Genomic DNA, 15191 nt, shown 5'->3' with positions numbered 1-15191 from the left:
TTATGTTGAACATAATCGCCCAGCAAAGTGTTTGCAAATTCCAGCAAGTGTTCCCAGTCCACTTCCTGAGAGTCCACCGAATCCGAAGCAACCTGGGCATAGGACCGATCCTGAGAAACGCCTATCTCTTCCGAAGCATGCTTGGTACGTTTCTCCGCAAGCTGGATGTCAGGACCAGGGGGCATCTCTTCATTGCATGGAACCATATCCTCGGGTTCCTCCGCATCAGAATCCGGGCCCAGTGCTGCCACTGTTTGATCTATGAAGTCCAGATCCAAACCAGCCATCGTAGATGATGATTTGCTCTCGAATGAGGACTGACCCTCTGTTTTGCCGTCTCTCTCGCTTTCCCTTTTTCCTGTACCGAGGCGCTGTCCAGGGGTGCACTCAGCAAGAAGAGCTAATGAAAACCGAGGTTTACCTGTCTCCGTGCAGGGGCAGACAGGCGAAACACAGGCCGGGCGGTCTCCACAGCAGGACGGGACAGGCTGGGATGTCGGTTAGGGGTCCGTCGGCAGCGTCCGGGAACAGGGCGTCAGGAGGATGCTATCCTGAATAGGGCAACAACGAGAGGGCAGCTGGGCGTTGACAGGGCGGCCAGAACAGAGAATGCGAGCTCCAGGGGCAGGGCGACTGCTCCCGCCGGCTCCAGGAGCAGGACTGCCTGACGACGGCACCAGGGATGACGCCCGCAGCACAGGGCGCAGGCGTGGCTGGTCGAACGAGGCAGAGACGCAGGCCGCGATGGTGGTGACGAACTCGAACGCCTGGCGAACAGGGGCGACGACGCGCGTGAGGCAAACGCGGGGTGGCGACAGGTATGATTTTGCAGGCGGCGGCGGCGCAAGAAAATGCGCCCGCAGGTCGCACCAGACCTAGCGAGGGCAGGGCGGCACGTCGCGGGAGCAGCAGCCCGTCATCTCTCGGCTCTCACTCTCTCTCTCTCTCTCTCTTTGCTCTCTCTCTCTCTCTCTCTCTCTCTCTCTCTCTCTCTCTCTCTCTCTCTCTCTTTTTTCGTAAAAGGTAATTGTATTAATTACGAAAAAGTACAAGATTACATGATTACACGAGTACAAGAGACACGAGGGCCGTAGGCCAACGTGTGGGAAATCCCCAAACTAGTATACTAGAAAAGCTACACCAATCATGGCAAGGACCCAGAGGCAATTGCCAAATGCCAGGAATGCAAATCCTCCCGAGGGAGCAAGTCAGAGTGCCTGATGAGATCTAGCTGCCAATGCAAGAGCCCTTTAAGCCTTGCAATATGTCGCGGTACATTAGAGGCCGAATCAAAGAGAAAAGCATTTCGGGTGGTCCAAATGTGCCAGCATCCCCAGTATCTGAAAAAGGGAAATAAGATCTTCATATGTAACTGTGGCGGTGTGGGATACTTTGGGCGCACAAAAACCCAATCAAAAGGAGTCAGTGAGGGCCCCACCACTGTGCGCCAGATTTGGGACAAGAGAGACCAGATATTCTTGGCGAGCGGGCAAGAAAGAAAAAGATGTCTGGCCGATTCCGCCGTAGTGGTACAGAAGAAACAATTGCCATTCGAGATTCAACGCTTGGAAAGGGCCGAGGCAAGAGGAAGACCACCAATCATTACCCGCCACAGAAAGACCTTGCATTTGAAAGGTGCCCTATTCTGCCATCCCTCCATCAGCGTTGCCTGCCACCATGACAAGGATTTCCGCAGGCCCCAAACAGTATTAGCTTTCACACCCAGCCATTGGTGATCTTTAATAAGAAGATGATACACCTGATTAGTAGAGGCCTTTTCCAGAGTCAACCGGCCTGCAAGGTCCCAATCCTGCCAAGGGCGATCCATAGCCAGGGCAGGAAAGGGTTGCCTACCCTGAAGTTCTGACGAAAGCTTCTCCCATAAATCACGGTATCCGCGCGGGATCCTGAAAAGTCTCCTAGCGGTCCGAAACGATGCGAGGACATTGCGAGTAGCAAGGGTAGCATCCGCAATCGAAGTCACACCCAAACGGGCCATGCGATTAAATCTTGGTCTGAGCTGATGTTTATCTTCCCATGAAAGCAATCTGGATACTGCCAACAATTCCAGCTGGAAAGAATTAGTCTGCAAGCGATCCCCTACGGGATGCCAACGGGTCTTTTGGAGCACCACTTTCCAAGATCCGACCAAGTGCTGTAACAAAGAGGAAGAGGGACTGGAAAATTGAGAGTCAGCATTAAGGACATGCCACCATGAGGCCCGAAGCCGTGTATTGCCCTGACGGAGCCCGCTATCCTCAAGAAAATAACGGGCTATGATGGTCCAAGGGTGATGATCCGCACACATGGCACGAAAAAGAGACCAACGAAGAGCCAGCATATGAGTTTCTGCATCCAAAATAGCTCCACCACCCATGCGCTTAGGGGTACATGCATGTGACTATGAAATCCAGGAAATGCCTGCCTGTAGTGAATCTTTCTTCCATAGCATGAAACGAATGGGATGGGTGAGAGCCTTCAAAGTAGTGGGCGTCCATGGCAGTAATGGCAGGAAATACGTCAGCATTGGTAGCATAATTGTCTGAGCCACTTTGAGGCGGACATGGAACGGCCACGCTTGCGACTTCCAATACATAAACTTCGCGGCCAGTTTTTGTGAAATCCACTCCAGCAGGTCCTTTGGCCGTACATCCACCCCCAATGGGTATCCGAGATGCCTGACAATGGAGCCACGGGAAACCACCTGGCCCTGCCAGCCTAACGACTGTAAATCCGGCTCCGTGCAATTGAGAATGGCCGACTTAAAGGCATTGATGCAAAGACCAGAGGCTTGACCAAAGAGCGTCCAAACATCTAATGCCTTGCGAATGTTGTCTCTGTCCGCCTGCAAAATCATAAAGGAGTCATCAGCCAAAGATTAGCTAATGAAGTGCTGCCCCAAAGGAAGAGATAACCCTGCCAGCTGGGCAGAAGCCGCCATGGAGGATAACATTGAAAGGACCAGGTGAGTCGCGAGGGCAAAGAAGAGAGGGCTCAAAGGGCAACCCTGTCTGACCGAGCGTGCAAGGACAAATGGCTCTGTAACCCCACCATTAAGCATAACTCTTGAAGAAGCCTCAGTACTGATGGTGTAAATCAATCGAGACATCCCGATACCAAAGCCCATAGCAGACATAAGATCGGCAAGGAAAGACCAGTCCACACAATCAAATGCCTTTTCCAGGTCCAATTGAATCAAGACCACTTGCTGATTGGAGTGCCGTGCATAGTCAATAGCCATTTGCACATTTAAGATATTATGCAAAATGTTGCGGCCCTTAATGAACCCATACTGGAGAGGGTGCACAATAGCTGGAAGGTGCTTGTGAAGCCTATTTGCCAGTACTTTGGAAAAGATTTTATACATCGCGCCCATCAACGAAATCGATCTCCAGTGTTGCAGCTTTGACGGCGAAGGGACCTTGGGAATCAGTTTGATAAGGCCTTCTTTCCATGAAGAAGGCATGACCCCTGTTTCCCAAACCTGCTGAAACATGACCACCAAAGGCTTTTCCAACTGCGTGGCCGAGTGCTCAAAAAATTCATTAGTGAGACCATCCCAACCAGGACTTTTATCCTTAGGCAGGTGCAACAAGACATCCATAACCTCCTCTTCGCAAATATCCGCCTCCAAAGTGGCTTGCATATCAAATGGGACCTGCTGGTGGACCAGATGATAGAAGACCGAGCGGGCATGCATAACCTGGTTGGACGGCAAGGAAGAGGAACCAAAAAGATCCATAAAATAATTTCTGCACATATCGATAATGGTCTGTGGATCAGTGACCATGCGACCGTCCGAATCCTGGAGTCGCGTCATGTTTTCACGGGCCGGAGAAGCATGCAAGGCGCGGAAGAACTTATGAGACTAGCAGGCACTATCTTGCAATGTGTCAGTCAAGTTTTGCAGCTTGGCTTGCTGATAAGATTTCAAGCTAAATACTTGAATAAAATGGGCCAAACGCCTCTCCAGGGACAGTAGAAAATCATCATCTGGGGAGCTCAGGAGCAAGGAACGGACCAAGGCCAATAAGTCCTCTGCTGCATGTCGACGACGGCGACAAAGAGAGGCATTATGAATCCCATACTGCCGAGCAACCCGCTGCACATTAGAGAGCAGGCGTGCGAACGAAGCCAAGCCCTCAGAGGCGAAGTCCAATAAGAACCTCTCAATCAATTGCTGCATATAACCCTGAAAAATTGGATGCTTCAAATAAGAGGAATTGAAGCGTAAAGGGAGCTTATTCAGCAACTGTCTAAAAGGTGCAATGGGTTGTGCCCGCATCTCAAGCTGGAGGGGGAAATGGTCTGACAACGCATATTGCTGCAAGACCTTCATCTCCAGCATCTCAGGAAGAAAATCATCCCCCTGCATGATATACATTCTGTCCAGTCGCAACCAGGTGGTCGCATATTGTGCAGAATGAAAAGTGAAACCTGAAACAGAAGGGTGAAGCCACGACCAAAGATCTTGCTTAAGTACGTGCAAAGCAAAGGAGTTCCACACCCAGCTTTCTGGCATATCCATGACCGAATGCCCTGAGGTGGACTGAGAAGAGTCAATACACATATTGAAGTCTCCCATCAAAAATCCCCTGCGACCAAGTGCCATGGAGCCCTGCAAAGTCGACCATAGATCCCGTCGGGATGCGGGATCATTCGGAGCATAGAGCCCCAGCAACCATAAAATCTCTCCTTCAAATAAGACTTCGATCACCAGAAATCGGCCGTGCACATCGTTTTTAACAAGAAGAGGTTGGTATTTCTCATGGACAATCATCAGCACGCCCGAGTAGTGCTTAGCAGGTGTCCCTGCATAAAACAGACGGAATCCATGGCAATCCACAACTTTTCCTGCCTCACCATGACTTTTGTGCTCCACTGCACACAATACATCCCACTGGTTCTCATGCAAGACAAACCACATGGTATGTTGCTTATGGCGAGAGCAAATGCCTCGCACATTCCACGTGGCAATCTTCATATATTTTCAAAAAAGGAAGTCAGGAACGAGGCGCCTGTTGCCTCGATTGCACCTTTTCCGCGAGGGCATCCAGGACACCCTCATCCAGAAAATCAGCCAATACTGCAAACGAATTCGGGCGACCTGCTTTAGAGGTAGAAGGGAAATCCACTGCCTTGGGAGTAGGGCGGGGATAACGCCTATCCCAAGGTGTAATCACATTACCTTTTGCATCAAATGCCAGCTTAGCAGGTGGGCCCTTGGGGCCTGCTGAATAGCCTTTCCTTGAAGACGGATAACGGGGGGCGGACGGGGCCATAGTACGCGCATCCTGCTGTGAGGTGACCATGTCTTTCCTGCGCGTGTACGTGTGCACAGAATCCAGAGAAGCATTAGGCCCAGCATCTGCCAGGCCTGCGTCCAACTGTTTACCTTTTTTTTGTCGTGCCTCAATCCAGTCAGTGTTAGGAGAATCCAAACCCCGGACCTGTTGTTTGCCTTTATCCATGACAGTAGGTGGCTGAAGGGTCTCCTGTGCCGGGGCATCGAGCACCATGTCATCCTTGGGCTGCACAACCTGCGCCTCCTGAGAAGACGGTTGCCGTTCTGGGCATTCGGCCACAAAATGCCCTAGTTTACCACATGAAAAGCAGTGTCCGGCAAAATTGCCCCATTTCAGGCGAAAATGCAAAGGATGCATGCCTGAACAATTGAGGCGAAGCCACGCGGGCCTTTTCCTGGCCGTATCCCATAGCATGCATAAACGATTTCGGTTCATGGCCCTGAGGCTCGGGGGAACCAGCACTGTGCCCACAACCGCCATCGCGTCCTTCAACAATGGCCAGTATACCGCTGGACAGTTTTCCACTTCCACCCACACCGGGCATTCTCGTTGAAGCAGACGCTGGAAGTCAGCCATAGGGCGCCATGGTACCACATGGACTAAGCGGCGATCAAAGAATAGTGGCAACTTGGACAGGAGCTCAGCTCGATGTGATTCCGATTTCAACAGCACCTCATAAAAACCGCGAGGTCCAAGGAATATCTCCTCAACACATTCCCCTTGCAGTAAATGGTGCATCCATTGGCGAATATGTGAGAGCACTGGGATCCTGCCGGTGAAAAAAGTATAACTGCACGGTCGTAAAACACCGAGAAGGACCGCAAGACTGATTTTGGGTCCACCGTGGCTTCCAGCACATCATCCGCAACCGCAGCAGAGAAAGTATCATTGTTATGCTGGACATAATCGCCAAGCAGAGTATTGGCAAAGTCCAGCAGATGTTCCCAGTCAATTTCCTGCGAATCCACAGGCTCAGAGGCAACCTGCGCATAGGAACGGTCCTGAGGACCCATTGGCTCGTCTGAAGTGTGCTTGGAGCGTTTGCCTGCAGGCGGCAATTCAGAACCCGGAGGCGGCTCCTCCGTGCATGGCACCATATCCTCCGGCTCCTCTGTATCGGAATCAGGGCCAAGGGCTGCCACCGTCCGGTCGAGAAAATCCATATCCAGGCCAGCCATACTGTTGTCTTCTCGCTTTCGCTCGCTCCCACACTCTCTCTCTTTTTCACGCTGTGCAAGTCTCGGAGGGCTCTCTCTCTCTCTCTCTTCTCTCTCTTCTCTCTCTCTCTCCCTCTCTCTCTCTCTCTCTATACAAGAGCAGATCAGATCTCGGAGGCGAGCAGGGTTGCAGTCACGTGCTGCCAGATTAGGGTTCCCTTTCCCTGTCACGGCACCGCAAGATGCAGAGGGCAGGCACCCGCGGGCAGCAGGCGTAGGGCAGGGGGCGGACAGGACAACTGCGGTCTCAGACAAGCAGCTGTCGACAGCAACTGACGGAACGCGGGCAGAGGACGGGAGCTCAGGCGATGGAGGCGCAAACGACGGAGCCTCTGACGGACGACAGGGGCCCAGGCGACGCGGGCTGAGGAGCTCAGGCGACGAGGGCACGGACGACGGGAACGCAGACAAAAACGACGGGGGCCCAGGCGACGGGGGCCGTGAGGCTCAGGCGACGAGCGCACGGACGACGGGGACGCAGGTCAACGACGAAAGGATCTCTCTCTCTCTCTCTCTCTCTCTCTCTCTCTCTCTCTCTCTCTCTCTCTCTCTCTCTCTCTCTCTCTCTCTCTCTCTCTCTCTCTCTCTCTCTCTCTCTCTCTCTCTCTCTCTCTCTCTCTCTCTCTCTCTCTCTCTCTCTCTCTCTCTCTCTCTCTCTCTCTCTCTCTCTCTCTCTCTCTCTCTCTCTCTCTCTCTCTCTCTCTCTCTCTCTCGCGGAACAGAGACGGAAGGTCGCACGCAAGGAGGCAGCACGGGTTGAGAGGACAGGCAACGATAGGGCAGAACGGGCTGTGTACGAGTCTAAGGGGAGACGTTAGGCAAGACACAGAGCAGTAGGGCACGATCGCACAGCAGGGTCCCGACCTGGGCAGACGACGAATGGCCAAGGCAGAAGACGGGAAGGCAGGAAACGAAGTGGGAATGAGGCAGAACGTGTAGGCACGAACATCCACAGCGACTCGCAACCATCCACAGGTAGACGCCCGCGTGTAGGTTGACGTCCGCCGGTAGGGAGCGACAACGTAGGCGGCTCAAGGACAGGGCGTCCACAGGTAGGTCATGGACAGGGCATGATCGTCCGCCATCTCGACTTCTCTCTCTACTTGTACTCCTCTCTCTCTCTCTCTCTCTCTCTCTCTCTCTCTCTCTCTCTCTCTCTCTCTCTCTCTCTCTCTCTCTCTCTCTCTCTCTCAACACCAGGGCTTTTCCTTTGGGGCAAATGGGACACCACATCTTCCACTCCATCCTCTATAATATCAACCTCCATCAAATCAACCCATTTTGACTTAACCTGGTTACTAACCAAATCGCAAATGTATCGGCGAGCAAAGTGAACAACATCAGAAAGAATCTCCTATGGACCCAACAAAGATTTATAAAAGTCAACACACATCTGAATAATGGAAGCAAGATCAGTCACACCATAACACCTTGCTTATCCATTAGACGCACAATATTTTCCCGAGCGTATTTCTAGTGTAAACGAGCAAAGAATTGATGAGATTGACAATTATTATCATGTAAAGCTTCCACTCTGCCAGCAATTTGTATTTAGCATATTCCTCTTCTTGAAGAGATTGAACTCTACATTTCAACCATTCAATGCATGTGAGCAAGTCATTTGTGCTATCCCCTAATTGATACAGAGACAACGAGTGGGCCAACAAAGATTGCACATGCTGCAATTCAGCTCATAAAGAGGAAGCATGCTGAATACCATACTGTTGGGACAACGCTCGTGCATTATCCCTAAAAACAGCCCATGCTTCCATCCCTCTAGATAGGGCCCTCCAGCTAAAAGAAGCAATCAATTGCTGCATACATTCCAAAAACTGATTTTGCAGCAAAAAAAATTGGTTGAAACGAAGAGGCAAACAAGCAAGGAGAGCCTTAAAGACATGAACAACTTTGTGGATCAATTCCAAAACCAAAGAATAGTGGTCTGACAAGACATGCTGTCACTCCACCCACATATCAATGACTACAAGAAAAAAGGAATCACTCTAATAAATGTAGATTCTATCAAGTCTGACCCAGGTGTTTGGATGCTAAAGAATACGATAAGTATATCCAGACTGTGAAGGATGCATCCAGGACCACATGTCTTGTTTCAAAGACACAACTGCCAAAGCATCCCAAGCCGGTCGCTCAAGACCATCCATGACCGAGTGCGGTGAAGTCGCCTAGTCCACAGATACACATGCATTAAAATCACCTGTTCTTAGCTTTACAAACCTGGCTCTCCAATGGTGTTGGTGGCAACCTATCTATGCTTCATATATGAGCTAGTGTCATGTTTCTAGGTGGTGATCGTGTAGATGGATCAATGGCGGTGATTGATACTGAAAGGATCACCAGGTTCTTTAGTGGCATGGATCATTCTATTTGGATGGTGGATAGATGACTCCTCGGTTTGACTTGGATGTCAATGTTTTTCTCATAGAGGTTCCCATGTTAGAGAGGGATGCCTATGTCTCCTGTGACATGTCTAGGTAGGTCCAACTCCTAGATTGTTTGGTGCTACTATGATTGATGGACTTCTTGATCTCCTCTATATCAACTTTGGTTCTCCTCCAATTCGTGCTTTGGCATAGAGCCCATGGGGATGCTTTTGGCATCTAGTAGCGGAGTAGCATTCCTTGAATTGTCACATCATCTTTGCAAGATAGGACTCTTGTATGTATTATATAGTCCCAGTTTTTTGCAATAGGTATGAAGTTGGAGTACAGAAAATTAAAATGCTTGTAATACTTGTTTGTATGTGGTATCAATTTTGTTATTGAAGTGTCCTACCATCAAGACCAAGATCTCAGGAAATGATGGAAAGTTTTGATTCATTTTTTAGTGACACAATGAGACCTTGGGTTTGGAAGAGAAGAGGGTTGAGGGGAACTCAAAGGGACTTGATCTCGGCATGGCAAATGCAGTGCCATCTACATGTGACATGAAAGTTGGATCTACCCATGTGTGTGTGTGTGCATGCATGGAGGGGAACGGGGGGTCGGGGGTGCATGGAGAGGAGGTTTCAAGATGTGTCGGATCATTGACATCTTGCAGACAAATAGCAAGTCTATTACTTTGGCTTTCTAGCAAAGCTGGAGAAGATGAGAATGAGAGGAATTGACTCCTTGCATGAACAACATATGGCAATGCCATTCTAAGCACTGCTCTGATTGAACAAGAGTGAAAAATTATATCCCCTTGCGAATCACAGATAGGATAATTCTTTGTGTGCTGAATTGCTGGCTGATTCGAGGCTTGTCTTCTAGGAGGGTAGAAAATAGGAGAGGTCCATGTTGAACAGAATGGCATGGCTGGGGCTGACTAGGTCACAGATGTTCTTCTGCCCATGCAACCCATTGTCATGGCTTTCAAGTCAATTTGACAAATCTTTCGCGTTCCCAAGAGCTATCATCACTTGTGGGAAACTATTCAGCTTCTTTGCATATCTTGCAGCCTTTTCCACCTTTGAATCCAGATATCTCTTGGAAAGATTCAATGCTCAATGGTAGATTACTCTTGGACAGTGCATCAGTAAATCAGATATATCACTTGCTTATAAGAGAAGGATTGCCTTGCTCTGAAGGGCAATCATGATTGGGGTCTCCATAAGGGCAAGGCTTGGTGGAAATCTATTGTGATGGTGGGCTGACTACCCAGAACACCTTCATTTTTTATTCTGCTCTTGGAATACATAGATACATCTGAGAGGTCTTCTTCATTGGCAGCTTGACAGCATTCAGCTAGCAGATGTTCTTCCTACTTTGCTTCCATGGCACACAGTGATTTCTTCGGTCTCCTTGTCAATCATATAGACTGTTTGTAATTGTTATTGTACATCTGAACTAATACAATTACCTTTCACGAAAAAACAAAGAAGAGAGACACACATTGGCACCTGTGGTCAGTTAGCCCAAACAAGACGAGTTCAACAGTTTGCACATAGTTCAAACACACACAATCAGACAAGGAAAAGATGGAGCAACAGTGAACTGAGTTTAGTGACAGAGCACGAAAACCAACATACAAGTACTCTCTCTTAAGCTAAGCATAAAACACGTGTTAAGGATCATGTCAGCAAAAACACTGTTTACCACAGTCAAAGGAGCAGTCCAGCCTCAAATGCAAGTTTGAGGAGGTCGAAAACCGGCAGGTAACAACAAATCCAGCCAATAGGAGGGGCTAGCAGCCCAAAATGCAGGGTAAGACAGATTTTGGGCAGAAAATGGGTCATCCAGCCAAATCAAGTTGCTCAGCTGAGGACAGGCACCAGGACGTAGACAAAGGACTTCGAGAACAAACACAAGGTCTGAGACAGGAAAACAAAGCAATTCAGACCTGCAGCCAGTGAAAACACAGCAAAGAAGACATCTGGATCAGGAGATCTAGACATCTGACACCATGTAAGAATGCACAAATAAAGTGGAGTTGAGAAACACAACACAGAACACTGAGACTACAAAAAGTGAGAAAGAACACAAGAACTCAACAGTGAATCATGAGCAGTCAGTGGAATCCATAAATGAAAGCATGAGAAGAACAGTATAATCCTACCAGGTCATCAACGCAGTGTGACCAGCAGTGCTTCCGCCTCCCACTTTCTAGATGATGCAATACAATACAATGAGAGTAGGGGAGGAATGCCCATAAATAGGCAGCAGTGGAGCGATACCTAAGAGGATCAGTGGATGAGACTCAAAGGCATCAGTCTGCCCAGTTTTAAAAAAGCTGCCCATGGCCTGAATGTTGCATCCAATTTGCCCACTATCAACAGTGCCTAACCCATCATATGTACACTGCTAACACCTATCATAGGGTTTTGGATTGCGTAGACAATCTTACATTAATTTTTGCTCTCCATAATTTTTTTCCAACTGGAAAACTGATCCCTTGAGATTTTGAAATACTGTTTAAGGGTTACATATGATTCTTTCAGGTTGATCCATTCAGCCCAGAACCAACAACTTTTGACAAACTAGATGAATTCCATAATCTCATCTTGGCTGAGCGTGAGGCAATCAAATCTGTTCGTGATACAGAGCGTGAGATTGAAGAGATCCTGCAGCAGCGTCTAAAAGAGGAACAAAATGTTGTTTTGGACACCCCATACATAGATATTGCTTGCATGAAGCAAGATGATCTTTTCCAAGAAGGCGAAGATGCCATCAAGGTTCATTTCACATCTTCCTAATGTTTGCCATTTGGTCAAAACATGTGGTTTTACAAGCACTAGCATATGCACAGTTTTTATCATAACATGTACAGCACTCTTCATCAGTGAGCAATGAAAATCCTGCTACCATAGAGCAGCAACTTCAAAGATGTTACAGGCACTAGCTTATGCACATTATCCCGTGCTTTAAGGTTTTAATCATAACATGTTACAGCATTCTTCATCAGTAAGCAATTGAAACGATGATATCATAGATTAAGAACTTCAAAGATGTATTGGAAAGCTGTCCCTGTTCCACCAGAGAGTTTTTAAGATCCAATATTTGCCCACTTGAGTTGTTGCCACTGGTTAAGGAAACTGTAGTATATCTAGTTTCCAATTCCTTATTGTGTAGATGCTTGAAGAGCGTGTGTAGATAATTTCTCCCAGAAACCTCCATTATTTCTTGAAGCATAGAGCTGATTGAAGAACAACCCAGTTTTTGAATTTGAAGTTTCTACATTGGACTTTTGCAAGACCCAGTATGATTGCATAGAAACCCTTAAGAAACTTTCAGCTTGTCTGCTTCAGAGTTACATTGTTGCATCTTTGTTCGTTGACAATGAGCTTGTAAGGCCAAATCTAAGAACTCTAGGGACCACATCTTGAACATGTACACTGCTGCTTCGAGATGTACCACGTCCCTGTGCATATTTAAAAGAGATGCAGCTTTAAGGCACTCATGATTGTGCAAAGCCATTGTGTTTTCCCAAACCATAACTGAACATCACTGTATGCACAGATGAATAAAACTATTTTAAATAGCTTCCATGATCTTCAGTTAAGACGCAGACATAGCAATATTCAAATGTTTCCTATACTCTTCAGACTCATAGCTTCTCTTCCTTTTCCCATTGTTACTCAGGGAGCAATATTTTTCAAATTCCTCATCGTATGCCATGGTTGTGAAAGTCCTCGAGATAGTTTTAATATAGCATTATCTTCTTCCAATGCAGCTTCCCACCGACTATCTGTCAGCGTTTCTCCCACCTGGTGTGAGGCCAAGGCAGAAGCTAACAAGGCAACAGATGTTGGAGGTTCGAGACAGCTGCTTGGGAGCACTGAAAGATCGGCTGGTTAACAGAGCAACTATCATTCAGGTAACCTATGCAGCACCATTTAACAGAAGCTTTGATCTCCTTTTTTTGTTCTGGGGGCTCAAGGCATATTCTAACTGTGTGCAATTCTAGACTCGGTATGATGAGGAAACTTCTGCACTCGCTAAGAGGCGTGCAAACTTTGAGAGAGATAGAGAGCAGATGACAGTGGAAGATGAAGAAACTTACAACGAAGACTGTGAGAATGCTGTTTTCAGAATTAGAATCCTCGAGTTACGGGCAAAACAACACGAAGAAGAAGCTTTGAAAAAGTAAGTGCAAATTACATTCGACTCTGTTTCAAAGATTTTTCATTGTGCAGAATGGAGGAGCATTTGTTCTCATTGTAATCAGCTATCAACCCTTTCTTTGTAGCCACCTCTATTTGCATAATCAGAATTCATGGGTCACCAATGGAAATTTGGAGGCCTTCTGAGAACTTACACCTCACGTTTACAGAGTTCCATTGTAGGGTAAGGGGGCCAACTATGTCGTTGCCCACAGAACTACAGCACACCTCTACCAAAATAGTGGATAGGGAAGGCTATCTTATACGGAATTCTGTTAGGATTAATCCCAATTAACTTTGGTTGGATCATTTGTAACTGCATATTCACAACACCGACAGGGTGAACAGCTGGATACCCGGTAAGAAAATTCACGACACCAAAACATGCACGTACTGCAAATCCGACTGGTCAATTCTTTGCTCGATGCAGTGTCATGAATACCATCTCTGAGTGTTCTGCAACAGCAAAGACTTTTACTTGTCTGATTTTGGTGCTTGCTGATCTCTTCTACAACACAGACAAGCCTGCCATTAATGTACAAGAAGGAAGGGCTACTCTTTATAATATTGCATAAACTCAGTGAGAGGGAGAAGAGGGGAAATGAAAGAGAACACGATGCAATAGAAACACAGCATGAAAGCGAGCAAAGGGAACTGTTTATTCAAAGGGTAAAGAATGCAATAGTATCACAGCATGAAAGCAAGCACAGTAAACTGTCTATTCCAAGAGAATGAGAGCCTTAATAAAGGCATTACAACTGGTGGTGTTACATAGTGGTTTTGTTAGGTGCAATCAGGGCTTTCTTGGTGAATCCTCTAAATGGGTCGAGTTGGTAGTTGAAAAGTGGACTCCTATGGTGCAATGTGTGTAGAGAGACTCCCTTTGTTGATGGGAACAAACATAGGGTAAAATAAATCCTAGCTAGTGTGCCTCTTGTGCATTCCCTCAATGCATATCATGGGTTTGATATTTCAATGGGGGGGGACTGGCAAGTGCCTTGGGACTAGCCCCCTTACCTAGTACCAAGGAACCCTAAACCAGGAAAAATCCCTAACAACATTACCCAGTTGAAATACCCATTACAAACTACGTGGCATATATGCATGAGATGGCTACTCAACACAAAATTCTACGTTTGCCTTTGGAAAATCTCTTCAATTATTTTAGTTGGGAGGAAATTGATTTGTGCTCACAAGGAATTTAAAACTAGAGTAGATATTTAATGTGTTACCCTAGTGGGGTATGCATTCTTTTAAATATAGTATATTTGTTATACCTACATTATAAATGTATTTGCTTGCTTGCCTTGTCCCTCCACATTGTCAATTGTTGTAAATCATTTTGTTAGAGTGGGTGTTTTGCAATTGTTTCTTTGGTCCTTATTGAACTTCATGAATGTACCATTTTTTGTGTTTTTCCATATGTTTGACTAATATTTGAAGTAGCAATTTAGTCCCATACATGTCACCTTTATGCGGATTGCCTTTATGGATGGATCTTACTAGCACTAATTACTTCATGTTTGTAGGTACATTGAACTGGAACACAAGCTCCAAAATGATCCAAGGCTTGCACGCTTATATAGAGGAGGATCCACTTAAATTTGATAACCTAAAGCATATGGGAGTAGGAGAGTCTAGAAGAACTAAAATGTACATATGGTGAATCAATCAAACCCGATAGTGTACTTCAAACATTTATGTAAATATGAAAGTAATGCAAAGCTCATGATTCAAAGGATATCAATATGGGACTTGTATAAGCGACTCAAAGTATTTCCTCTTATTTTTGGCCTACCCAAAAGCAAGGACATCATATTTGCTTTGTGTTTTTCCCTATTCAACCTCAAATCTAAGGGTACTTTTCGCAAAATTGATTGTTGTATTCAAAAACATCATTGTTCATATTTAAGATATTTGGATATTACCTTTGTGTATGTGTGCATGTGCACACTCACTTGCACATAAGCATTGTGAACTTCAATCGATTTGTTCACATATATGCATTTAAGGACTTAGCCTTGAATGTTGTCATATTACACATGTATTATTGATTAGTTCAAATTACTT

The 15191-nt window shown here is 46.7% G+C and overlaps 1 protein-coding gene across 5 annotated transcripts in view; it reads left to right on the top strand.

Annotated features, from left to right (window-relative positions):
• Window positions 1-14965, top strand: part of LOC148010708 (dynein regulatory complex subunit 7-like) — a 358764-nt gene extending 343799 nt beyond the window's left edge. For 4 of the 5 annotated variants that reach the window (XM_087671014.1, XM_087671012.1, XM_087671015.1 and 1 more), the window contains 4 exons: window positions 11460-11693; window positions 12692-12835; window positions 12926-13104; window positions 14651-14965. In XM_087671014.1, coding sequence (XP_087527140.1) covers window positions 11460-11693; window positions 12692-12835; window positions 12926-13104; window positions 14651-14723 — 630 coding nt within the window. In that variant the 3' untranslated portion in view covers window positions 14724-14965. Of the gene's footprint in view, window positions 1-11459; window positions 11694-12691; window positions 12836-12925; window positions 13105-13207; window positions 13598-14650 lie in introns of those variants that run through there. The other variant, XM_087671013.1, reaches the window with a different exon arrangement.
• Window positions 14966-15191: the final 226 nt, after the last annotated feature.

Source organism: Lygodium microphyllum, chromosome 29 (assembly GCF_053477565.2).
Source record: "Lygodium microphyllum isolate KBCC chromosome 29, Lygodium_microphyllum_v1.1.10, whole genome shotgun sequence".
NCBI classification, from domain to species: domain Eukaryota; kingdom Viridiplantae; phylum Streptophyta; class Polypodiopsida; order Schizaeales; family Lygodiaceae; genus Lygodium; species Lygodium microphyllum.
The sequence above is the reverse complement of the archived record's forward strand: the minus strand, read 5'-3'. Positions and strand labels throughout refer to the sequence as shown.